This window comes from Crocuta crocuta, unplaced genomic scaffold (assembly GCF_008692635.1).
Source record: "Crocuta crocuta isolate KB4526 unplaced genomic scaffold, BGI_CrCroc_1.0 scaffold222, whole genome shotgun sequence".
NCBI classification, from domain to species: domain Eukaryota; kingdom Metazoa; phylum Chordata; class Mammalia; order Carnivora; family Hyaenidae; genus Crocuta; species Crocuta crocuta.
The window spans coordinates 214747-242351 of record NW_027528806.1 but is presented as its reverse complement, the minus strand read 5'-3'; the positions used below and the strand labels follow the sequence as shown (position 1 = coordinate 242351).

The 27605-nt window shown below is 41.4% G+C and overlaps 1 protein-coding gene across 1 annotated transcript; it reads left to right on the top strand.

Moving 5' to 3' along the window:
* Positions 1 to 298: 298 nt before the first annotated feature.
* Positions 299 to 22138, top strand: DNAJC21 (DnaJ heat shock protein family (Hsp40) member C21). The gene is made up of 12 exons (XM_077755804.1): positions 299 to 421; positions 3978 to 4090; positions 5809 to 5932; positions 6441 to 6563; positions 6960 to 7264; positions 8385 to 8536; positions 10956 to 11043; positions 14091 to 14249; positions 14666 to 14708; positions 19012 to 19184; positions 21085 to 21160; positions 21655 to 22138. Exons 1-12 carry the CDS (start codon positions 299 to 301, stop codon positions 21817 to 21819), a joined length of 1644 nt encoding a protein of 547 aa, XP_077611930.1. The 3' UTR covers positions 21820 to 22138.
* Positions 22139 to 27605: the final 5467 nt, after the last annotated feature.

Genomic DNA, 27605 nt, shown 5'->3' with positions numbered 1-27605 from the left:
TGGACTATGCTTTTTTTATTTGTCTGACAAAAAGTTTATGAATGATTTGACGAAGATGTAGAACTCATGAGTGCCTTTAGCTGGGCTCTCACCTTGAAGGCGGACCAGGACCGCGTTGAGCTCGTGTGACAGGAAGCTGGCCACGGTTCCTGTTTCGTTTTTCTCACGACGCAGCAAATCCAGAGGTGGCCCGCCTTGGTAGCTCCGGCCGCTTGATGAAACCCTCAAAGCCCTGCTTCAGGGTCCTGACCAGAAGGCTTGAGTGCTTGCACCAAGTATAAGCAATTAAGCCTCAAACATGGTATATCACTCTCATGGGGAGGTGCGGAGACCGAAAGCGGCCATGTGGCAGTTCGCCTCCACCAGGTCCAGGACTCTGCTCGGCAGCTCTCGGATGGGCCCTCATGTGTCCTGGGTGGCGGTTGGGGATCCCAGGGAGCAGAGTGGAGGAGGAAGGGAGAGAGCAGGGACAGAGAATGCATGCCCGTTGCCTTNCTCCAGGCTCTGAGCTAGCTGTCAGCACAGAGCCTGACGCCGGGCTCGAACCCACGAACCGTGAGATCATGACCTAGGCCGAAGTCAGAGGCTTAACCGAATGAGCCACCCAGGTGCCCCTTTTAAGGACGATTTTTAAAAGCTGTCAACACTTTTACAGGTGTTCAGTGACAGAGCTTAGTCACCACTATGCCCAGGCTTCAGAGAGACTGAGAAATGGGGTCTTTATTATGGGACCAGGTGCCCAGCACAGAATCAGGGTTCCCTTGTTACTGGGGGAAGGAGATAAACTAGCAGTCTGTCCCGATCCTCCTCATCACCTGTAGGCCTTATACCCCGGCTTTGGGCTGGGTTCAGGGCATTCGGTGAATGCCACCAAAGCCCATTCATTTCATAGGGAAAATAAAACCGTTCCTGGGAAGTTTCAGTTGGTAGGCACATGCTTATATCTCCTTGCCTAAAACTGGGTCACCCGATATCCCCAACCTCAAGAAAGTCTGAGGAGGTGAATTTTTTAACTGGGTACATTACCACTGGGAACAAAATCAGGGTTTTGTTGGAAGATGACACTAGATATGGGCTAGACAACTACTAGTGTCTTTCGCAGAGTGGTAAGCAGAATTTAAAATAATAACGAGGCACTGAGTGTCCTATATTACCTAAAACCTGATTGCAACAGGGCCACAAGATGGAATTTAAAAACCTTGGTTTGCGAGCACAGTTCATTCCAGAAACCTGCCTGGAATCCAAAGCACTTGTGTGTCAAAGCGAATTTCAAGAACCATTGGCTCAGTTGTGATGTGACATTCGGCATCGCCTACTACTTATATTGCAAGACATCACTTGTTTATCGAGTTAAGATTTACAAGAAATGTTTGCTCATCTTGTGGAACACTCACCAAACAAGTTACTCACAATCCAAGGTTTTACTCTGTTAGTTGGAAATAACAGAAAACCTAACTGCAATGGCTTAAAAAAAATTAAGAAGGGCTTCTCCCCCCCCTCCCCTTCTCTCTCTCTCTCTCTCTCTCTCTCTTTCTCTCTCTCTCACTGCAAGGAGGCTTGGAGGTAGGTCCCTGCTGGCATTGTTTCAGGGGCTCCTGTTTCAGCGGCCTCAAGATGGCTGCTAAAGCGCCATATCATGTCCACGTGCGAGACGAACGAGAGGAAGGAAAGAAAATAAACTGGTAGACTTCTGTGGTCATCTCATTGGTCAGACCTGTGTCATAGGGCCATTCCCAGCAGCAAGGGTTGGGAAGATAAGTACTTCAGCTTGTCCAGCCTCCACCGTAGAGACAGGCAACAGAGGTGTTGGATGATCTAACATTTATTTAGTGCCTGCCACAGAATGGATTAAGAGCTTTATCTGAGTGCGTTTTTTAAAGTTTATTTATTTATTTTGAGAGAGAGAGAGAGAGGGTGGGGCAGGGAGGGAGAGAGAGACCAGCTTTCCACAGGCTTAGTCTCATGAACCATGAGGTAATGACCTGAACCAAAATTAAGAGTCAGAGTTTAACCGACTGAAGCACCCAGGAGCCTCTTGAGCTGTATCTCAGTTTTTAAAAGTCCGTTATATAGTCCCATCAGTTGGCTTGTTGGTAATTTGCAAAATACTTGAAACTTTGTCAGCTCTAAATTCAGAATGATGTAATGTGATGTTGCTGAAGGTTAATGCAGTGAGCTATAGTGATTAAAAGTAGAGTGTGAAGAAAAGGAAGCAATACTGGCTCCTTGATTATTGGTGTCTGTCTTTGACTGCATTGGAGCAGAGGATTATGGTGTGACCTAAGAAATGGGAATATTTCATCCAGGGAGAAGGTAGACTATGAGATGACTATTGGCTGGCTTCAGATGGGCTACACTGTGGAAAGGGATTTAGACTTGCTTTATATTACTTTTCATTTATAATTAGGCTGTAGGGGTGGAGATTTTTTTTCTTTTAATTCAACGAGGCCATGATTCTAAAATAATATGGAAAACTTTTAAATTAACTAAATTATTAATTTTAAATAAACTAACATCATTTAACAATGATGTTAAAGCATCATTGGGTGCATGGGTGGCTCAGTTGGTTAAGCATCTGATTCTTGGTCTTGGCTCAGGTCATGATCTCACGGTTCATGATTTCGAGCCCCTCATAAGGCTCTGTGCTGACAGCGTGGAGCCTGCTCGAGAGTCTCTCTGCCCCTCCTCCGCTTGCATGCACATGCTCTCCCTCAAAATAAATAAACTTTTTTTTTTAAAAAGTATCTTAACAAAAAGAGCTATGTCAAATGCTGCATTTGAGAAAATATTGCCAGTGATAGTGGAGCAGAAACCACCTGAAGGACCAGGCATCAGTGTGATGATACCTAAAAAGAGGAGGTAGGATGTTCTTGAGGATCTTATTCTAACGCTACAAGATTATTTGTAGAGAATTTTTCTATCACATTTTTCCTCCGGCCTCTTAGAGGGCAAGTATTGAGTTGTAGCTTATGAAATTTTGAAAATGCTTCATAGTAGATTTAAAATATTTAACTTTCTGAGTGTATTGCTTATCTATTATTGTATAACAAATTACCAAAAACTTAGGGGTTAAAACAACAAACACAGCAAACATCTTTATTATGGACTCAGTTTCTGAGGATCAGAGTGTGGGAATGGCCTAGCCAGGTGGTTTGGGCTCAGGGTTTCTCATGAGGTAATACCTTCACTGGGAAAACCCACTTCCAATCTCCTGGTATTGGCAAGCCTCATTGCCTTGCTGACAGTGGGACACAGACCCCCATTCTCCACATGGGCCACCGGGGTGTGTTCATGCCGTGGCATCTGGCTACTCCCAGAGACCTCCAAGACAGAGCGAGAGTCCAAGATGGACCCTGCGGTCTTTTAAACTAACCTCAGAAGTAACTTACCATTACCACCATCCTTTCTGCTGCCTGCTGTGGGTCCCACACACCAACCTTGGTGACCTGTGAGGGGATTATGCAGGGTGTGAATGCCTGGAGCTGGGGATCCTTGAGGGCCATCTTAGAAGCTGACTACCTCCCTGAGGCAAAGATACTCTCTGAATTCTGTAGTTAAGGAAGCACAGCTAAGGAAAGAATAATTAGTATACATTTTTAAAGCGTTATGAGGTTTATTTTGATACATGTTGATGAGAAAAACAGTGTGAACAATAAACATAATTTAATCCTAAATAAGTCTTCTGTAACTAATTAGATATGTGTTTTGCTTTTTCTAACAATGTATACTAGTCAGGGTTTTCCATTTGTGGGTATCCAGTTTGAGTGCTCAGTGATGCACCACGGCTGAGGGGAAAGCATGAAGTTTCCACTCAAGTAGGTACTTCTCACAGACTCAGATTGTCAACTCTCGCCCATGTCTCTTGGCCTTTCACTGGTTGTTACTTTGCTTGGTACACACCTCATCTGTTTATGACATTTGTGATGGAAGAGGTCCCTTTTAGATACTGTCCTCTACTTGTTTGATGTCTAAATATCTGTGACTTTATTTTAACAGATAAAAATCTGGATAATGCCGCAGAAGCAGCTGAACAATTTAAGTTAATCCAAGCAGCGTATGACGTGTTGAGTGACCCTCAGGAAAGAGCATGGTGAGTGTCACCCTGTCCCTCCTATCTTAGTGGGTTTTCTGGGAGGAATGATGAATAGAGGATTTAAAAAATACATATATGTCAACTGTTTTGGTGTGTTCTGAGGCGTCTCTCACCTGTTCATTATATAAAATGCAGTATTAAGGTTGGAAGGAACCTCAGAGGTGATTACTCCAGTGTCTCATGTTACAGGTGATGGGACAGACTTTGGCAATATTAAATAGATTTAACTTTGATAGTTGCGACGTAACTTCTCATTAAATGGGGTCTCTGGTGTACGACAGACTTACTGGTGTTGGACAAGAATGTTGACTTGTCCTTAAAAACAGATATGTGTCAATATAAGAATTGCAAGGTTTCTCCAAGAACTACTTTATATGAAGAACTACTACATCTGTGATGGATACTTTCACTTATGATGACCTGATCATTGCATACCATTTCCAAACAAAAACTTCTGTGTTTAAAGTTGTTTTCAGATCCTTGCTGAACTCTTTGCTACAAAGGAATAGGTTTTAGGCCCTGCAGTGACTGTGTAAGAGCCCGCTGTTACATACAGCACGGGGGGTGGGGGGGGTGTCCAGTGCTGTTGCGCGCATCTTCTGTGTTTGAGTTCAACAGCGTACGGCACACGGCTGGCTGTCAAGGAGAAAGGCTGTAAAGAAAAATCATTACAAATTGTCTTTTATGTAAAAATCAGAGAGAGAGGCAGCTGGGTGGCTCAGTCAGCTAAGCATCCAACTCTGGCTCAGGTCATGATCTCGTGGTTTGTGAGTTCGAGCCCTGCGTCAGGCTCTGTGCTGACAGCTCAGAGCCTGGAGCCTGCTTTGGAGTCTGTGTTTCATTCTCTCTCTGCCCCTCCCCTACTTGTGCTCTGTCTCTGTCTCTCATAAATGCAAAAAAAAATTTTTTTTTAATTCAAGGAGAGAATCCTACGTGTTCCTCCTCCCTAAGAATATGGAGATCTGGCCTTAGAAACGCTTCCTTTCTTTCCTGACTTCCTTGACTCTGTGCTCTGCTCCCTTGTCCTAAGGACCCTCTGTCCATACATCTGAAGCCCCCATCTGTTAGCCCTCCTGCGGCCTGCAGGCCCGGCTGCGCCGTGGCTGGGAGCATGGTGCTTCCCGTGCTGGAGGCCTGAGCTTTCCTGCTTACTGGGTTTGTGATGATGGACAGCAAGTTACTGAGTATCGCTGAGCCTCAATTTCGTCTCGTATCTTTGGGGATAGGAACTAATGTCACAGAGTTATCGTAGGGAGTAACTGTATGTGTGTGAAGCCTGTAGACTGTTTTTATAACCCTACACAGAGTCTTATTCTGGTCAATGTTGGTAGATCTGATCACAAATGTGTAATTAATCTGTGGAGCAGATTGTGTCCAGTGCAGACTTTAGTAATATTTCTTCCCTGTAGAAATGCAGCTGCCTTTCTGGAAGAGTCCTGGGAATTCCCTGGCTTGTTAAATTCCATTGTTCAGACAGGCTAGTACTGTGTAATGCCTGCGGCATATCAGAAGCTACAGTCATAGTTTAAACAGCAGTTTTGTGGAAGATTATTAATTAAGTCTTTTCATGTTGATACTTAAAAAATTTTTTTCAGTTGTGGACTGGACATAATAAAATGTACAATAATAATATTTGGCCTGTTTCAGAATAAGGAGTCCTTCTGAATTGTTACTCAGCACGCACTGATGATGCTCATTTGTTTTTGTGTGTTTAGGTATGATAATCATAGAGAGGCTCTACTTAAAGGTGGGCTTGATGGAGAATATCAAGATGACAGCTTAGATTTGCTTCACTATTTCACTGTTACCTGTTACTCTGGTTATGGAGATGATGAAAAGGTAAGATAATTGAACTCAATCTTCATTTTGTATGAAGCACAAGACTTTCAAATACAAAGAGAATTTGCTCTTATTTTTTTAAAGTGTATTTATTTTGAGAGAGAAACGTGCATGAGCAGGGGAGGGCCAGGGAGAGTGGGAGACAGAATCCACGCTATCAGCTCAGAGCCCTACACGGGGCTCAAACCCATGAACTGCGTGATTCACAACCTGAGCCAAAACCAAGAGTCGGACACTTAACTGACTGAGCCACCCAATTGCCCCACAAAGAGAATTGTTAAAATTATAACAGAAAGGTAAAGCCGTTTTTGTTTCAAAAACTGAAAGCACATTGCCTTCATATTTACACTGTCAGCCTGTGAAACCCTCCAGTTGAAACCTAAATGTTCCTGCGGTGACAGAGCTTGGGTCTGCAATTCCCTAACATTAAAGGTTACCTTTTAAAGTCTTGTTCTGTGATCAGACTAGAAAAGTATAAAGAATTTGTGTTTCTGCTCCTGTTTTTTAGGGCTTTTATACGGTGTATCGTAACGTTTTTGAACTGATTGCCAAGGAAGAACTAGAATCCGTGTTAGAAGAGGACGTGGACGACTTCCCAACTTTCGGAGACTCTCAGAGTGACTACGATACAGTGAGAGAAATTGCATTGCCGTTTTATAATGAGCGCGTATCAGTGTTGCCCCGCCCCGCCCCTTTCCTTAAAAACGAATGGATCCTACTTCTCGGTCGTCTGCTGTAACTCCTTCCTCTCCCTTTCTGGGGGGCGGCTTTCGGCTCCCTCAGAGCCTCCTTCCTTACTCTCCCCTATTTATTGAGCCTGGTTTCGTCCCATTCATTGCTTCATTCAGTTTGTTCTGCAGGGTGATTTATTCTGTAAGCCTTAAAAGGATTGTCTTCTCCGTGCATTAGTAGTGAAGTCATGTCCAAGAAGAAAGAGATGTTCTGTGTCACTGATCTTCGCTGCCTTGCCGAAGGAAAAAAAAAAACCCATAAACCTCAGCACTTGACTCATCGTCTTTGTCCCTAGGTGGTGCATCCTTTTTATGCTTACTGGCAGAGTTTCTGCACTCAGAAGAACTTTGCTTGGAAAGAAGAATATGATACCCGACAAGCTTCAAACCGCTGGGAGAAGCGGGCCATGGAAAAAGAAAACAAAAAGATCCGCGACAAAGCAAGGAAGGAGAAGAACGAGCTTGTGCGCCAGCTGGTGGCTTTCATCCGGAAGAGGGATAAAAGAGTGCAGGCGCATCGCAGGCTTGTGGAGGAACAGAACGCCGAGAAGGCGCGGAAGGCCGAGGAGATGAGGCGGCAGCAGAAGCTAAAGCAGGCCAAGTACGTACGGGATGCCCGATGCGTGGCGGGGCCCTTTCCAAGCAGAGGTGTGGGGCCAGACCTGACAGGTGCTTTTTGGGGGCGGGGGGCGGGGGCGGGAATCGTCGTCCTGGCTTCGTCTTATTTTTTTAAATCCTGGTGTCCGGACAGTGTTTTCATCTACCATGAAAATGTTTTTCTTTTGAATTGCACGTTTCAAGGCCCTGTATTCTTCAGATCCTTTGCAGACGCTTCTGAGATGTAATGATAGTGACTGTTAATTTGAATTCTTACTCCTTGCAAGGCCCTGTTCTAAGCGCTTTTCTCACAGCAGATCTCTGAAGTAGGTTCTGGTTTTGATCCTCGTTCCTTTGCAGGAGCGAGGCAGAGAGGTCCAGGAGCACATAGCCAGGAAGTCACACGGGTGGGAATCGGGCCTGGCTTTGCACCCACTGCAGTGCTGTGTCTGTCGGTGCACTCCAGATACGGAGTTCACGCGTGCCTGCGCAGTTTGTGAGCTAGTGGGAGAGCACCGCGTCCCAAGCATTCTTATAAAAATTACTCACTTCTTATCAATTCTACCCACCCCACCTTTCATCTTTGGAAAATTTGCACTTTACTTGACACTTAGGATTTAAAAATACCTCAAGACTTTTAATAACTTGTTAAGAGTTCTAGGTTTCAAAACCCATCATCTAATAAACGGTTCAAATCACGTAAGCACATAATAGATCAGTGACTTTGCTCTGGCTTGGAACTAAGCCCAGGTTTTAAAAGTTTGGAAGCACTGACGGTTTGGGAGTAAGAAGCTCTGTAAGGGATGGGGCTCCTGGGTGGCTCAGTCAGCTCAGCAGCCGAATTCAGCTCAGGTCATGATCTCGTGGTCTGTGAGTTCGAGCCCCGCGTCGGGCTCTGTGCTGACAGCTCAGAGCCTGGAGCCTGCTTCTGATTCTGTGTCTACTTCTCTGTCTGTGCCCCTCCCCTGCTTGCTCTCTGTCTGCCTCTCTCTCTCAAAAATAGTAAACATTAAAAAAATTAAAAAGAAAAAAGAAGCTCTCTCGGGGATGGATTGTCAGCCCAAAGAGTAAGTAGACCTGTGTGCAGACCTGCTTCTGAGTGAGACACTGTGCTGTGTGTCTAGGCTGGCAGGGCAGTACAAGGAGCAGAGCTGGATGACCATGGCCGACCTGGAGAAGGAGCTCAAGGAGATGGAGGCGCGCTATGAGAAGGAGTTTGGAGATGGATCAAATGAAGATGAAATGGAGGAGCCTGAGCTCAGAGACGGGCACGATGGTAACTTCATTCGTTAAGGAACTTCAGAAAGTAAATGTTCTTATGCATGGATGAAAGGAGAGCGGACGCAAACCTGGAGACACCTGAGTTCCAGTCCGCTGCGGCCGGGGTTTTCATGTTTGTTTCCTTTTTAAGCAGAGCTGGGAATCCAGATTTTTGTGTGATGTCTTCCAGTTTTTAAAGGTGGCAGATAATTCAGATGAAAAACAGTATCGTATAGGCGAAGCAGTAGTCCACTGAACTACCTTTGTAGTCTAATCCCTGTGATATGATTAGTAAATCCCTTTCTGACCGTGTTTGGAACAGTCTGCTTGTGACTGCGTACATGATTTGCTAAGTGGCCACAGTGACAGGTGTGACTGCTGGTTACTTAGAGACTGCACTGAAGCTCCGTAGGCCAACTTCTAACAACGGCTCTTTCCAGAAGAACTAATGTTGTACAGGAGCCTACGTGATCTGTATAAATTCTTCCTCTCATGCCTCACTCTGTTGAGGGTCTCCCCTTGGAGTGCTGTAATGTGTCATCTCTGTGCCCCTCTCATCACAGCACAAGGGACCTGACTGCCGTAAGAGGCGAGATTAGGCGTCGTTGAGAATGCCTGACCTGCACGGTCTCTCGCTGCTCCACAAGAAATAACATGGAATGATCTACACACAGTTTAGTCAGTTTCACCTTATCTACACATGTGTGGCCCAAATGATAAAACGATGGACTTTTATTTACTCAAAATGATTACGAGATGAAATGTTTTATTAATGATTTAGAAGTAATATGTGTGAAAGTATCTTGAAAATTATAAAGCATTCTGTAAGTGGGAGGTGGCCTCATTAGGTAGAATTTTACAGTTTATGAAGTGCTTTTACATACAAGAGTGTGCTTGATCCTTACATGATCACCCTTAAATGCATGTTTTGCCCATAAAATGATTGCAGCTTTAATGAAGCAGAAACGAAGACTCTAAGAAGCTAGGACATAGGCCTGAGAACATATGGCCATTCTTTGACCCAGATTTTGACTACAAACCCAACAGTCTTTTTTAAATATTTGATTAGTCACATGTTTTTTTGTTTATACAATGTATTGAAAGGGTACAGGTAATTGGACAATAATACTATTTGCCAAATGTTAACATTAGGTAGGATGTATTTTGATCATTTGTGATTTCAGTGAGACTGTCCTTCAAAATCATATTAACATCACCTCTATGTAAAGAAACAAAATGTAGACTATGGCAGAGTACCTTGGGATCTTTGTTGCTCTCATTGCATGATCTCATTTATTGATCTCAGTGGCCATCAATTTACTTGTTTATTCATTATAAAGGTAGATGAGGGGATTTTTCAAAGACTTTCAATTCAGTATTTTAGTTGCTTAGATTTTGCGGACAGTATTGATAGTAATTATTGTAATAAAGCCCTAAGCTTATTAAAAAAAAAAAAAAAAAAAAACGTGAGGGGCGCCTGGGTGGCTTAGTCGGTTAAGCGTCCGACTTTCGCTTAGGTCATGATCTCACGGTTTGTGGGTTCAAGCCCCGCGTCGGGCTCTGTGCTGACTGCCAGCTCAGAGCCTGGAGCCTGCTTCAGATTCTGTGTCTCCCTCTCTCTCTGACCCTCCCCTGCTCACGCTGTCTCTCTCTCTCTCCCCTAGAAATAAATAAAACATTAAAAAAAAAATTTTTTTTTAAAAGTGTAAAGACGTGCTAAAGTTTACGTGTAATATGCTGTTTTATGACGAGCCTGTCAAATAATGATGCAGTGTTATAAGCTGTTTATTGAAGCAGTTAAGAGTAGATTACAGTTATAAATGTGTTTGCATCAAGTCTTGGTCAAGAGGTAAACTAAAAAACGTTTGTTGAGAAAACTCCTTTTTGGTAAAACCATGAAAGCAGCATTTGATTTTCTGAACTTAGCTCATACTGAGAACTTTGAGAAGATTTTGAGTCTTTCTAGTATATTTATGGGAAGAACTTGAAAGATAAAGTGGTTTATTTGGAAGCCTTCCCTTATAATCCAGGGCTGCTCTTTAAAAGGTAATCAAATCCTGGGCGCCTGGGTGGCTCAGTAATTAAGCATCTGACTTCAGCTCAGGTCATGATCTCACGGTTGGTGAACTCGAGCTCTACTTCGGGTGAGCTCGTGCCCGGCTTTGGGTAAACGAAAATAACATGAGCCCCAGGTGAGCCCTGCTTCTCTCTTTCTCTCCCCCACCCCCAGCCTTTTGTAGGATTCACTCTCTCACCTTCTCTCTCTAAAAATATATATAAAAAATAAAAGGTAATCAAATGCTAGTAACATTATTTGTTTTGTCTCCAGAAATGCAGTTTCTAACTTGTGTGTGATGTTAGATCATTACTAAAGAGGTGTTTTAGATCTGTGTTCTACTCACCCAGGATTCTCACTGCCGGCTTCCCTCTTGTAGGTGGAGACAGCGATGAGGTCGAGGATGTTGAGCCGTACGATGACCTTTACTGCCCAGCGTGTGACAAATCTTTCAAGACAGAAAAGGCGTAAGTTTAATATCTTTGGCCTCCCCTTTTCTTCTGACGGTGAAGTATAACCCCAAGAGTCCTGAAAAGAAAGTCCTCGTAGCAGCTGGACACCAGCCCTCCCATGTCTTCCCGGGGGGTTTCTGTCTAACAGGAGGAAGAAGGCCCTGTACCAGCGGTTAAGCATGTTGTACTGATCCCCATTCATGCCAGTATTCCTCTGTGATAGCCGCTTTTTAAAACATGGGTGCGTCTCCAGAAAGGAACGTTGCTGTTGCCACAAGGAAGGCATCATCACACAGACAACCAGAAGCTGATCTAGACCAAAGCTAATCTCTGCTGTTGCAGGCAGACTTCCTTCCCGCCCTCACGCTCCTGTGCGGGCCATTGCTGCCAACTTAGGAACGTGTCCTGCCTTGACTATATTTGCTGAAGCGGAAGGACTCTGCTTTTGGGAAACAGTGAGGAAGAGAGAAATATTTGGAAGGATCCTATTATAAAGGCGGGGTGGGGAATAGGGCAGAAAATGAAAGTAGAGGCAGCAAGGGACAAAGAGACAAAACACATACAGTGAAGGAGAAAGGAGACCAAAGGAGGCAGTGGCGGTGTGGGATCCTCAGAGGTGTTGGTGTGTAACCCGGATGGCAGGGTGGCGGGAGAGGCGGCCAGGGCAGGAGAGGCAGCGATAAGCAAGACAACAAAAGCAACAGTGAGGAGATTTAAAAAGTTATTATTTTTTTTAAAACAGATTTTTTAAAATAGTTTTTAAAGTTTGTTCTGAGAGTGAGAGCGAGCTCCCAAAAGGGGCCGAGAGAGAGAGAGAGAGAGAGAATTCCAAACAGGCTCAGTGCTGTCATCACAGAGCCCAACGCGGGGCTCGAACTCACAAACTGTGAGATCATGACCTGAGCCAAAATCAAGAATCGGACACTTAACCAGCTGAGCCACCTAAAAATTTATCTTGTACTTGGAAATCGTGTCAAACTTACAGGCAAGTTGCAAGAATAGAATATAGAGCACCCAATTCACCTGTTAACATTTTGCCCCATTTGATTTACCCTTCCCTTCCTCCCTCCTTCCCTCCCTTCTCTCTCCCTCCTCCCTCCCTCACTCCCCCACTCCACATACAGTTTTTTCCTGAATAATCTGAGAGTAGGTTACATACATAATGCTCTTTTACCTCTCAGGACTTCAGTACATATTCCTTAAGAATAAGGATATTCTGTTACGTGATCACAGTACAGCTGTCGACTTCTGGAAGCTTATGACATTGATATGGTGCTTCCCTCTCCTTTACTGGCCCATACTCCACTCTCACCAGTAGATCCTGTGTTAATATCCTGCACAGGTTCTTTTCTGCTTCGACACAGAATCCAGTTTAGGATCATGTGTTGCACTTATTTATTGAGTCTTATTTAATCTGGGCCAGTTCTCTTGTCTGTGCCATTGTTAGTCCAGTATGCTGGCCCTTCAAAATATGTTTTTGTTAGAGTATTTATCATTTTGAGTTTGTACTTCTCCTCATGATTAGATTCAAGTTGTGTATCTCCAGCTGGAATACCACATAAACACGTTGGGCTGCTCTCAGGGTTTCCTTTCCGGAGGCGTACGATGCCTTGTCTCACCTTCCTTGCTGGTAATAACTTTGATCACCCGGTCAAGGTGTTGTCTGATTTTTCCTCTGTAGAGTCAGTATTTTTTTTTCCCTTGCAGTAGATTCTACCTATAGCCTGTTTAACCTGAGATACTTTAAAGTGAGGCAAGTATCCGGGCGCCTGGGTGGCTCAGTTGGTTAAGCGTCCGACTTTGGCTAAAGTCATGGTTTGTGTGTTCGGGCCTGCGTCAGTCTCTGCGCTGACACTGAAGAGCCTGCTTGGGATTGTCTGTCCCCCGTTCCTGCCCCTGCTCCACTCGCACACACTCTCTCTCTGTGTGAGAAATTAACAAAGTTAGGCAAATATATTGCTCCTCATCCCAGTTTTCTAGGTTTGGTGTTCAGTGATGATTTCAGCTTGTCCCAGTTGTCACCACAATGGTCCCAAAAGGGAGCTTTTCTGGTGCTCTTTCGGCCCTCTGCTATAAATGAGAGCCCTGCCTTTCCTCTGTGTATTATCGGTATGAATATGTGAATTGTTTTCAGTGTTTTATGATTTATTACTGTACTTTTCGTGCTGACTTTTCCAGATACGGTCAATGAGAGCTCCTTTAAGGTGGCTCCTTGGAGAACGTCCCAGGTGTTTTTTGGGCACTTAACCTTCTGGTACAGGATGATCCAGTTTCTCCAAGGAAACATGGTCTAAAGGAGAATTTTAGTGGAAAGGGAGAGTAGCAACTCAAACTAGAAAACCAAAACCCTGAACAGATGAGATGAAGTTGATAGTGACATAGTTTCCCGCTTTCTTGTTCATCTAATAACTCGGTGCTTCAGTGTTGTCAACTCGATTTTATGAGGGGTTACTTAGTGGCCCTTAGATGCACGGAAAGAGACGTGGCTCCTGGAGTTTTAGGCGGAGGAGTACAGAAGTGTGTGAACTAACACTTAGGATGGTAGCAGTGAGAAGGGAGAGACCTCTGGAAAAGGTGAAAGACAGTTACTGGGAAAAGCCGAAGGAGGTAAACTACTCTTGTACTTGAAGCCTTCACATCATAACCCAAGGAGTCTTCCTTTTCCAGTTGGAATGTCCTATATTTCCCAGGGTCCCTCCAAGCCCACAGCATACTCTGGAACATGGAAGCGCTTGGCAGACACTCGCTGATTGGGAGGAAATGGTGGAGAAGACTTGAATCTTAAGAACTGGAAAAGTAAAATAATAGAGAATTTGACCCCCCAGAAAAGCTTGGATGAAAATCTATAGCTGTAAGGACAGCAGGAGAGGAAATACTGGGGTCCAGGGAAAAACAACTGCTGCCTAGCAGGCCCTGACACAGTTCTTCGGGCTCTCTCTGTGGTGTCACCAACAGTTCGCTTCCTTGGAAAAATGAATTTTAACGTGGTTGTACGTATTCGGCCACGTATTTGGGCACAAGTGACTTCTGTTGCAGGTACTTACACCAGATTGTTCTTTCAGCATGAGGAACCATGAGAAATCAAAGAAGCATCGGGAAATGGTTGCCTTGTTAAAGCAACAGTTGGAGGAGGAGGAAGAAAATTTCTCAGGACCTCAAACTGATGAAAATCCGTTGAATGCCAATTCTGAAGAGGATCTAGAAGATGCACCAAAACAAAAGTACTTCCAAAAATGTTACTAAACACACTTAGCCTATTAGAGATGAGATTGCACTTAAATGCTCTATTATCTGAAAGAAGTTATTCTGTTATGCTATCATTTTCCACATTTTTTCCTACTTAAGGGAAATTACAGAATTGAAATGGGTAAAGCATGATATCAAGAGTAATTTTTACAGAATATTTTATGACTGTTAAAAGCAGTTTTATACCTAGGTAATTGACATGCTAATTACTGTCAGTGTTATAACTTTGTAAAATGATAATGTGAATATTTTCTTTTTAGTACTTTATGGTATTAAATACTTTTAATATTTTACTTCTATCTGTATCAGTAGTATTGCAGTATTTTTTTTTTCATTTAGCAAGTAGTCACAAGGTTAAGTATTTGACATTTTGATTTCTATTTGTTCATAGACTTTCTAAAAAACAGAAGAAAAAGAAACAGAAACCAGCACAGGTATGTTGAAAATGTTTTATTAACATTAAATATCAAATTTAAAGTTGGAGTGCTTTTATTTATTCAGTATAGTCTGCTTTTTTTTTTTTTAGATTTTTTAAAAATGTTTTATTTCTGAGAGAGAGTGAGAGAGAGACAGCTTGAGCAGGGGAGGGTCAGAGAGAGAGGGAGACACAGAATCTGAAGCAGGCTCCAGGCTCTGAGCTGGCTGTCAGCACAGAGCCCGACGTGGGGCTCCTTAAAGCCCCTCTGCTTTAAGGAGAGGGATTTTCACTATGATTTTATGTTGGTTATAAAATGGATTGAAGTGAATTGAAAATATTTTCTTTTTGTCATCACTCTTTCTCTATTAATATGCGTGTAGCTAATTTACTTAATTACCTAAATTCAGCTCAGGCCATGATCTTACAGTGCATTGGTTTGAGTCCCCCGTTGGGCTCTGTGGGGACAGCTCAGAGCCTAGATCCTGCTTCGGATCCTGTGTCTCCTACTCTGCCCCTCCCCTTGATCACACGCTGTTTCTCTTTGTCTCAAAAATAAAAATAAAACGTTAAAAAATTTTTTAATTTTATAAGTGGAATTAATTCCCTAATACTAATTAGCTCAGTGATCATATTAAAAAAATATCTGGACATGTGATGACAGGGTTTTTAAATGAGGACAGTAAAATAGGAAATATGTGAAAATCTGAAGTTTGGTTATTGTATTACATCTAAGTTTCTTTTTCCAACAACATAAGTGAAATTTTGCAAAAGGAACATTTGGTTAGAAATGTGTATTGATTGTGATTCTTGAAAAAATGTTTCTTGATATTACTCAGAAATGTAAGTAGTTCAAATAGTTCACACCTGACATCTAAATTCTATCTCTCTTATTTTAAATTGGGGCACCTGGGTGGCATCGGACTCTTGATTTTGGCTTTGGTCATGGTCTCATGGTCGAGATTGAGCCCTTCATTGGGCTCAGAACTGACAGAGCGGAGCCTGCTTGAGATTCTTGCGCGCACATGCGTTCTCGTTCTCTCTCTCTCTCTCTCTGCCCCTCCCCCACTCTTCGTTCTCAAAACAAACATTTTAAAAGTATTTTAAAATAAAAAGTTTTCATGTTGTTATATATGCATAATAATCCTATGGATGTATAAAAGGGGTTTGTGCATTTTAATAAGGATACTTGGTTCTAAAGGGAATAGAATTGATTCCTGTTCTATTTTAATATAATCTAATTATGTTTATATTAAGTATTAAATGTTGTAGTTCTTTTTGAAAACTGTGAATATATATTCTAATATGTATTTTTAAAATTTTTATTTATTTTGAGAGACAGAGAGAGCGTGCATGAGTACGAGCAGGGGAGGAGCAGAGAGGGGAAGAGAGAGGATCCCAAGCAGGCTCTGTGCTGCCAGTGCAGAGCCTGATGTGGGGCTCAAACTTAATAACCATGAGATCATGACCTGAGCCCAAATCAAGAGTCAAATGCCTAACCATTGGAGCCACCCATGCGCCGCCAAAACTGAAAGTATTTTTAAGAAAATTTAGTTAACAGATTAATAAATTTTCATAAAATTTTAGATTTGGCTTATCTATTTAAATGGTTATATGTTTGAAAATTTTTGTTTCGTGTTCCAAAAATGATATATGACACATGAATTAATCACTGTTAAAATTTGTGACTTGGAACTTGTTTCAATTATAAAACCACATAGCAAGTTGTATGTTCCTTTGTAAGATGACTCATACCACCTTCCACCCAAAGACTATAGTCATTAGATTAGCACACTTCCTCTGTCCTTTGTGTGTGCCAGACTACTAGGGACAAAATAAGAGGGATTTGTACCTAACCCAAGTCTGCCTTGTCTTGAATCATGAAGGGTAAGGCCTATAGATTGCAGTAATAGACACACGTATCCTATTTTCTTACCAATGAAAATGCTTTGTTTACCACCCCATTTTTCCCCTCCAAAGCTATATTTCTTTATAATAATACCTCGTGTTGGTGATTTCTCATTCTATCAGGAAGAAAGCCCCAGTTCAGACCTAGTTTTATCAAGTATTTTTCCTGATGTTTTCTCAGTTCTTTTTGAAGGGAGGGTAGCACAGAGACATGAACTGGTAGACTGAAGAGCGGGAGGCAGCAGGTACAGAGAATCAGGAAGCAGCAGACTGGAAATGTTTTCTGTATGGTCAGAACAAGACAACAGCATGAGCCAACAGGAGAAAGCCGAGATGGAATGTAATCAAATGACCCTGGCTGACAGAAAGGAGGAATCCAAGCAACTTCCGAACACAGTCCTGAGCAGCTGCCATGGGGCACATTCTAAAGACAAAAAAAAAAATGCAGAAAAAAAAAATCTTGAACTCTACTTAGTAGACATTTTGGTAGTTATATTATTACTAGAAATGTGTGCCCTGAGTCTAATCATGAGGAAACAAGCAGACAAAGCCAAACTGTGGGACNGGGCTCTGGTTCTAGAATAAAAGAGATTAAAAGGACATGACGACTAAGTGCACCATGTGGCCCTTGGTTATAGCTCCTGTTGGGGCTTACAAGGAAAGAATGTTATTGGTTTTTGAATATGGATTATGTAGCAGAGAACATCAGTGCTGAGGTCTTCAGTATGAAGAGTATGGTGGATATGTAGGAGCATGTTTTTGTTCTTAGAAGATACATGGTGAAGTGTCATCATATCTGCCTGCAACTTACTTTCATAGCTCGGGGGTGAGGGGAGTGTGTGTGCAGAGACTAGGGAGGAAGGGATGGGAAGAGCAAATGTGGCAAAATGTTGCCCCAAACCAGAACAGCAAAACGCACCTTTGCAGGGATGGCTCAGTCAGGTTGAGTGTCGGACTCTTGATTTCAGCTCAGGTCATGATCTCACTGTTTGTGAGATCGAGCCCCACATGGGGCTCTGCACTGTCAGTGCATGGCCTGCCTGCTTGGTATTCTTTCTCCCTCTCTCTCTGCCTCTCCCGGGATTGGGCACATGCTCGCGCGCGCTCGCTCTCTCTCTCTCTCTCTCTCTCTCTCTCTCTCTCTCTCTCTCCCCCTCTCTCCCTCTCTCCCTCTCTCCCTCTCCCTCTCCCTCTCCCTCCCGCCCTCTCTCTCTCCCTCTCCCTCTCCCTCCCGCCCTCTCTCTCTCTCTCTCAAGAATAAAGAAAAAACAAACCACAGTTGCACTTAGTGAAGATATGTTTGCCAAGTTTTGTCTTTTTTAGAATGCTTATTTGTTGTTCTTTTTTTCTTTTGTAACTATAAAACTAATAGTTGGGGCATCTGGGTGGCTTAGTTGGTTAAGTGTCCAACTCACAGTCATGAGATCAAGCCCTGTATTGGGCTCTGTGCTGGGCATGGAGCCTGCTTAGGATTCTCTCTTCTTTTGTCCTTTCCGTACTTTGTCTCTCTCTCTCTCTCTCTCTCAAAAACAGTAATAGTTCCTCATTGCAGATCATTTGAAAACTATAGAAAACTATAAATATCACCTCTGATTCTGCCAATAGATATTACTTAATATTGAATTACATTATCACCAGATATTATATATAATTTTCTCTTTTATATTTTTACTAATAGGTTGTATTTTTCTAAAAAATTGAATCGGTATCTTTGCAAACATGATTTTTAAGAGCTTCATAATTCCCAGGGCGCCTGGGTGGCTCAGTCGGTTAAGCCTCCAACTTAGGGTCAGGTCATGATCTCATGTTTGTGGGTTCAAGCTACATGTCGGGCTCTGTGCTGACAGCTCAGAGCCTGGAGCCTGCTTTGGATTCTCCCTCCCCCTCTCATGCTCTGACTCTGTCTCAAAAATAAATAAAACATTAAAAATTGTTTTTAAAATAGAGCTTCATAATTCCCTTCATATATTCAACCATTCACTTATTGGACATATGGATTGTTTCTAATTTTTCCGTAATTTAATATTTCTGTAATGAGCATCATGTTTTTAGTGGGGGTTTTTTGTTTTTGTTTTCTAAAGTTCATTTATTTTGAGAGAGCACGAGCTGGGGAGGGGCAGAGAGAGAGAGGAAGAGAGGGAGAATCCCAAGCAGGCTCAGCACCGTCAGTTCAATCCCACAAACCATGAGATAATGACCTGAGCTGAAATCAAGAGTCCGATTCTCAACCGACTGAGCCACCCAGCCACCCTTCACCCCTCATGTTTTAAATTGTTAGCTGCTTCTCCTTTTTATTTCCTGAAGATATGCTCCTCCAGAGTGTATAGGACATTATACTTGTTTATTATAACTATTTGGCAACATAAGCTGGGGTTATTATTTATTTTGTAATGCATGTATGTTTTACTACCTAGAATTACGATGATAATTTCAATGAAAATGGAACTGGAGAAGGAGTAAAGGTTGAGTCAGAAGATACCAACTTAAACCAAGACCGTGCCAAAGAATTCGAACGTAGTCCCCAAGAAAATATCAGTGTCACTGAGACTGTTGAACTCTGTGATGACCCTAAAAGTGAAGCTAAAAAGTAAGCCAAGTTGATGGTTTCTTAATTAACGTTGGTGATAAGAATGTCTTTTCATGTATCAGATAACCTCTTGCTTACACTTATGAAGTAGATCTTCAGGTGTCATTAGGTCTAAAATGAGTCTGTTGTAAATAATATATAGATGGGTCTTGTTTTCTTTTTTCTTTTTATAATGCTTTTATTCATTCTTGAGAGAGAGAGAGCGTGCCAAGTGCGTGTAAGCAGGGGAGGAGCAGAGAGAGAAGGAAACACAGAATCTAAAGCAGGCTCCAGGCTCTGAGCTGTCAGCACAGAGCCCAATACAGGGCTTTGAACCCATGAACTGTGAGATTATGAGCTGAGCTAAAGTCAGATGCTTAACTGACTGAGCCACTCAGCCACTCCTAGATGGGTCTTGTTTTCTTATCCATTCTGATACCCTGTATCTTTTGATTGGAGCATTTAGTCCAATCAGAGTGAGTGCTGAATGATGTGAATTTAGTGCCCTTGTTTTGCTTCTAAAGTAGGTGTGTCTGGTAATGTTCTCTGGTCCTTTCTAGTCTTTGTTGCTTTTGGTCTCTTTTGTTTTTTCCTCCAAAGAGCCCCTGTTAAAATTTCTTGCAGGGCAGGTTTAGTGGTTGCAAACTCCTTTAGTTTCTGTTTGTCTGGGAAACTATTTCCCCTTGTTTTTTGAATGACAGCCTTGCTGGGTAAAGAATCTTTGTTGCAGGTTTTTCTGATTTAGCACATTGAGTATATCATGCCACTCCTTTCTGCCCTTCCAAGTTTCTGTGGACAGATCCGCTGCAAGCCTGGTCTGTCTTCCCTTACATGTTAAGGACCTTTTTTCTCTTACTGCTTTCATAATTCTTTCCTTGTCTGTGTATTTTGTGAATTTGACTCTGATATGCCTTGGAGTGATGGTCGGGTTTTGTTGAATAGAATGGGACTTCTCTGCGCTTCTCTGGGTTTGATGTCTGTGTCCTTCCCCAGATTAGGAAAGTTTTCTGCTATAATATGTTCGCATAAATCTTCTGCCCTTTTTCTTTCTCTCTCTTCATCTTCTGGGACTCTATTATTCAGATATTATTCCTTTTTAATGTAAGTCACTGAGTTGTTTAATTCTTTAAGTCTCTAAATCTGTTTAGAGAGTGTTTTCACTCTTTCTCTTTCTCTCCAGCTACTTTCGGGAGATGCTCTTCTTGCAGCGTCCTGCTATGCCGCACTCTCCCCCTTTCTCTTTCTCTGTCTGTCCATTCTCTGCAAAAACGGCTCCCTACCTTCCACAGCGTTTCTTTCCCCCAGTGCATGTCTCTGCACTATGTACCTGCCAAATTCTGTGGCTCAAGTTACTGTTGCGTTAATCCTCAGGTAGTTTTTCTAGGTGTTCAAAATGGTTTGTTGCTGACCTAGCTGACTTCAGGGACAAGACAAGCTCAGGATCTAACTACTAGTCTACCATCTTTAACTCCATCCTCAAATTTCACATTACATGTGACCTCTAAAGTTGTTCTCTAAAGCAGCTCACTTGGGGGCGCCTGGGTGGCTCAGTCTGTTAAGCGTCCGACTTCAGCTCAGGTTGTGATCTCACGGTTTGTGGGTTCAAGCCCTGCATCAGGCTGTATGCTGACAGGTAGCTCAGAGCCTGGAGCCTGTTTCAGACTCTGTCTCCGTATCTCCCGCTCTCTCTCTGACCTCCCCTGCTCATGCTGTCTCTCTCTCTCTCTCAGAAATAAATAAAACATTTAAAAAAAAAATTAAAGCAGCTCATTTGAGATGTGAAAATTAGGTTGGCCATTAAAATTAATGAATCAGCCTTTAAAATGCATGTCACTCTTTTGAATCTTCTTGGGAGCAAGATAGCAATTAAAAGGGATACAGTATTATTGGGTTATACAGAATTCTTTAATTTATTTTCCAGTGCTCCTAAACCCAAAGGAAAGAAAGCCAAAGATATGAAGAAATCTGTCAAAGTACCTGATGAACAACAGGCAGTGGTAGGTCAAAGTCATATTGACATATTTTTGATAGACCTTGTTTAAGTAATCTAAATCCTTAATTCTGATTCTAAAGACATAAGTATCTGGGGAACCCTCTGCACCTGCTGTACATATAGGTGTGGACCCATCAACAGTTTTTCTTGGTGGATGTAGAACTTCTAGATGCGTCATTGTTTCTCTTTACAAAACACATTGGAAATGCCAGACAGTACTAGAGCAGTTACTGTTCTGTTTTCCATTACTTTGAAATCTAAAACCTTGATCTGGTCCATATTGAATGGCTCAGGGCTTTTAAAGTTGATGGTGTTTGTTGATGGGACTTAACTTCTAAGAACTGCTGCCTCTTCTGAGCCTGTCTTGGTAGCCATCATTTTGTTAAAAGTTCTTTATTTTGAATTATTTTATATTTAATCTCCACATGAAAACATAAATCACTGCTCTCAGGTAATAACACTTACTTACATTGATGGGTTTTTTTTTTCTTTCTTCAGAGTGATGTTCTTATCAGCTGTACAACTTGCCATAGTGAATTTCCGTCCCGGAATAAACTTTTTGACCATCTGAAAGCCACAGGTCATGCAAGAGCACCTTCATCCTGTTCTTTAAACAGTGTCACAAGTAGTCGAAGCAAGAAAGAGAAACGTAAAAACAGATAGAAATTCTGCCAACGCTTTTTCTTTTTGATTGTCTCTAGATTTTAAAACCAAAAACTGAACTGAAATCATCTAAAGAGTTAAAATTTCAGTGATCTGCAATTTATTGCATTGTGGAAGATTATTTTTTATCTTGTAAAAACACTTTTTTCGTTTAATATATATATTTTTAAACATTTCATTAGTGATTGAATTCTACTTTGCCATCTGAATTGACTTGAATGTCTCAAAACAGTTAAATATTGTAAAGTATGCATTCTTGATTTCTGTTGGCTCATGTGGACAGAAATGTACAGGGGGAATTAAATTATTTTAACACAAATGCTCCTTTCTGTTTGTTTTGTGGATTTCACATAGTATTTTCCTATGACAGTATTTGTATTCTCTTATGCTTCATGATCTGTCAAAGACTCAGATTGTTTTAAAATCATCACAGAGTTTTTCCCCACTTGATACCATGACTCAAGTTCTGATTTTCAAATTATTTCTAAATAATCTATTGTTGATTACTGTATTTTTTTCCTCAAGGACAATGATAGGTAGAAACAAATTGAGCATACATTGTTAAGTTTCAAGACTAATATCTCTTCAAGGTGTAACTATGTTGATTTTAATTTGAGATTTTATAGGTAATTATCAGTAAGGTAGATCTTTCAGTGTTTTGCTCTGATTTAAGTTGTGGAGGTGAAAGCAAATTAATGTATATGTTGCTTCCTCCTTTGACACAGTGACAGCCATAAAGCATGATGGATCAAGGTGGTGGATGGTTCATATTTTATACTGACTCTTGAAAAAAGGATATTCTGCCTTGGGATTTGTTTTTTCACTATTTTTAGAAGTTTTTAATTTTGTTTTTTTCATCATTTAATGGAAGACTTTTTTTTAATAAAAGTTTTTTTCATAGGGCTTATATTTATGCCATGCATTCCATAGCAAAGATGAATATGGACTCCAAGGAAATATGGAGAATCGTTGAAAGTGTTGTCAAGTATATGAACCCATGAGGAGCTAATTTTTAGGATGAGGATCGACTAAGGGGGCAATTCTTATAATTGGCCTTGAGAGCAACTTTGAACTCACTAGCTTAAAATATATACGTTCTGTTCAGTGACATTCTCTCCTTATGTCCTTGAATCCTCAAATGAAGGAATTTGAGTTACGCATGCGCCCTAGAACCTGAGTCCCTGACAGCAAGGATTTTGCTGAAAGTCTCATGGATCGTATTGAACATGTGGATCATTCTGTGTGCTTGACTTGAAAATGTACACTTGCATTTTAATTTTTAATAGTTTACTTTTTCATTTAGAGATATAGGTATCTTTTATATCTTTTTATCTTTTTCCTTTTTGTTTCTAACTTAGGTCACTAACTCCAACTCTAATTGTCACCCATCTTCATTTCTTGTCCCTTTCTTGTCCCTTCAGGAGAATAGCAGCCAGGTCACCGGGCTCTTCTTCCCAGGCTTGATCTGAAAACTTGCCCCCTCCTCTAATAGAGCAATATGCATTGGCTATAATTATTAACAGGAATATTGATGAACAGGAGGACATACTGGTCGCATGTACAATAAAAATATGAAGTCATCTCGAAATGCCCTGTAAATCCCCTTCAAACGTCCCTTGCTTTCCCTCATGGCCACTATACAGGTGTTTGGTTTCTGCTTCATGTGAGGATTGATTGGGTTTACTTGTCACTTTTATTCTGACTGGCAAGACTCAGCCATATTTTGAAGAGATCTTTATCAGTTGTGATTAAAAGAGCTCATTTGTAGTCCTGTGCGTGTAATGCTGACCAATCATTTAACTTCTCTGAATTTCTTTCTCGTCTTCTCTGACAGTTCTTAGCATATATTGTCTCCATTTATCTTATAGGATTCTTATGAAGAGCGGATAAAATAGTATTATGAATATGCTTTCTAAATATAAAAGCTTTATATAGAACGTTGAATTTAAATCAATTAAATCTTTTTTGGTTAAATTTAGTTGAATTAAATGTGCATTAAGTTTTATGGGAATGTCCTTCCTATCTAGTCATATGTTCTGAGGAAAACAGAACATATATTATGCTGAAGGTAAAAGGTTGCTTTTGGTGGACCATAGACATTCCATTTCATTTGTCTGAAGCAAAACAGAATAGTCTAAAATATATGAGCACGTACTTTACATTGATCTCAAAGGTCAGTGGTAACGATCACCTTGATTGAAATAAGCTGAGGTGTGGAAGATGGATGGAATGCGGGTTCTGTGAGGAGAGGGTTAGGGGAATCCCATATTCTCCCCATAATTTATTCAGTGGTGCCAGAGCTGGGGTTCTCTATAAAGCCCAGTGAGGCTTTTTCTGTTTCAAAATAGGAGCAGTATCCTTACTTAGCAAAAGTACACGATGGGAGAATAGGAGCATCAAAGTCAAAGCTCTTTGTAGATGGTAGGCAGCACAAGTGAAAAACCAAGTCTCAGACTGGGAGAAATTGTTTGCAATACTTATAATTGTCAGGATTAGTATCCAGAGTACGTGAAAAAGCTCCTACAAATCAATGAGCAGATGACAACCATGTATTAATATAGCAGTTCTCAAACTTCTTGGGCTCAACACCCCTTCACACACTTAAAAATTGAGAACTCCACAGAGTGTGTGTGTACAGGTTCTATCGATATTTATAGTCTTAGAAGGATTTTTATTAAAAATACAGGTTATAAAATTCTACAATTATGAAAAAGAACTTTTGAAGTTTAATGAGAGGAATTGTCTTACATTGCTGAAAATTTCTTTGTCTAGCTTCATGAAATACAGCTGGATTCTCATACCGGCTTCTGCAACCAGTCTGTTGCTCAATGTTTACAGTATATGAAGAAAATGGAGCCTCACGTGGGTCAGAAATTGGAAAAGGAAGGACCTTGTGGTCCAGTCTGGAATCCCCAGGGTCCTCAGACGGTGCTTAGACCACATTAGAAAAATGAATCAGTTTTTGAGCAGAAAAAGCTTGAATAGTTAAAAAGTGTGAAAAGATGGTCGTCATTACTGATAACCAGGGGAGTATGACTTAATGGTTTCATGCTTTCAGACCGGCAGAAGGCAAAAAGTCTCCCAAGAGCAAGATTGAATGTTAGTGAGGATGAAGAAATGAGAATTGACTTCTTCTGAAGTAAAATTGATTCCATTTGATGATGTCCGTGAAAGTTGAAGATACGGATAGCCTGTGACCCTTGGCTGTGTGACCCTGGGCACACAGCTAGAGTCTCCCTTCTGAGAGTCCACAGAGCAGTGTGATTTCTGTCCACAGATAGGTGATTGCTATGCTCCTGGAAGCTTGAGGAACAGTACTCAGGGACGCATGCATGTGTGCACAGGCATGTTATGACTACACCGATGCTCACAGCTGAATTGTGTGTATCTAGGAGAGGTTGAAAACACCTAAATGTCCATGAACAAGAAAATGGGTAAACTGTGGCCTATTTATAAGATGGTAAACAATTGAGCAGTTAAAATGAGTGAACCTGATCTGTAATATCAGTGGATAGCTGTTGAAAAAGAATGTTGGGTGAAAATAAGCTGTCAGAAAATGAAATGTCTGCCATTTATAAAGTTTTTTAAAATATGTTATTTACAAAGAGAATGTCTAGAAACCTCACTGGGANATGAAGAGCGGATAAAATAGTATTATGAATATGCTTTCTAAATATAAAAGCTTTATATAGAACGTTGAATTTAAATCAATTAAATCTTTTTTGGTTAAATTTAGTTGAATTAAATGTGCATTAAGTTTTATGGGAATGTCCTTCCTATCTAGTCATATGTTCTGAGGAAAACAGAACATATATTATGCTGAAGGTAAAAGGTTGCTTTTGGTGGACCATAGACATTCCATTTCATTTGTCTGAAGCAAAACAGAATAGTCTAAAATATATGAGCACGTACTTTACATTGATCTCAAAGGTCAGTGGTAACGATCACCTTGATTGAAATAAGCTGAGGTGTGGAAGATGGATGGAATGCGGGTTCTGTGAGGAGAGGGTTAGGGGAATCCCATATTCTCCCCATAATTTATTCAGTGGTGCCAGAGCTGGGGTTCTCTATAAAGCCCAGTGAGGCTTTTTCTGTTTCAAAATAGGAGCAGTATCCTTACTTAGCAAAAGTACACGATGGGAGAATAGGAGCATCAAAGTCAAAGCTCTTTGTAGATGGTAGGCAGCACAAGTGAAAAACCAAGTCTCAGACTGGGAGAAATTGTTTGCAATACTTATAATTGTCAGGATTAGTATCCAGAGTACGTGAAAAAGCTCCTACAAATCAATGAGCAGATGACAACCATGTATTAATATAGCAGTTCTCAAACTTCTTGGGCTCAACACCCCTTCACACACTTAAAAATTGAGAACTCCACAGAGTGTGTGTGTACAGGTTCTATCGATATTTATAGTCTTAGAAGGATTTTTATTAAAAATACAGGTTATAAAATTCTACAATTATGAAAAAGAACTTTTGAAGTTTAATGAGAGGAATTGTCTTACATTGCTGAAAATTTCTTTGTCTAGCTTCATGAAATACAGCTGGATTCTCATACCGGCTTCTGCAACCAGTCTGTTGCTCAATGTTTACAGTATATGAAGAAAATGGAGCCTCACGTGGGTCAGAAATTGGAAAAGGAAGGACCTTGTGGTCCAGTCTGGAATCCCCAGGGTCCTCAGACGGTGCTTAGACCACATTAGAAAAATGAATCAGTTTTTGAGCAGAAAAAGCTTGAATAGTTAAAAAGTGTGAAAAGATGGTCGTCATTACTGATAACCAGGGGAGTATGACTTAATGGTTTCATGCTTTCAGACCGGCAGAAGGCAAAAAGTCTCCCAAGAGCAAGATTGAATGTTAGTGAGGATGAAGAAATGAGAATTGACTTCTTCTGAAGTAAAATTGATTCCATTTGATGATGTCCGTGAAAGTTGAAGATACGGATAGCCTGTGACCCTTGGCTGTGTGACCCTGGGCACACAGCTAGAGTCTCCCTTCTGAGAGTCCACAGAGCAGTGTGATTTCTGTCCACAGATAGGTGATTGCTATGCTCCTGGAAGCTTGAGGAACAGTACTCAGGGACGCATGCATGTGTGCACAGGCATGTTATGACTACACCGATGCTCACAGCTGAATTGTGTGTATCTAGGAGAGGTTGAAAACACCTAAATGTCCATGAACAAGAAAATGGGTAAACTGTGGCCTATTTATAAGATGGTAAACAATTGAGCAGTTAAAATGAGTGAACTTGATCTGTAATGTCAGTGGATAGCTGTTGAAGAAGAATGTTGGGTGAAAATAAGCTGTCAGAAAATGAAATGTCTGCCATTTATAAAGTTTTTTAAAATATGTTATTTACAAAGAGAATGTCTAGAAACCTCACTGGGAAACACTGATAAGTAATCGCCTCCAGAAAAGAAGGGAGAGGAATGGAATCCTTATAGCAGCAGGAGGGACCTTGTCTGAGTCCTTTTTTCTAGATCTGGAGGAAAATATTAGCAACTGTTAATTCTGGATGGTGGGTAGTGAGGGTTTGTTAACCCGATTTTCATCAAATACTACAAACAGCCAGAGAACTCGGAGTTATGTTTCCCTTCTTGCCAGCAGAAAATACACCCTCACGAAAGGGGAGAGGAAGGGTTTAAGATCTCCTTTTTACTCCTGGCGTGTTTTGTAAGCACATTAGTGGCAGAGGCTTTTAGAGTCTGTCAGTCCCCTTCTTCCCTCAGGCTCTGATCTCTAGTTGGGCACAAAGCCACCTAGCATAGAACGATCACCTTCCCAGC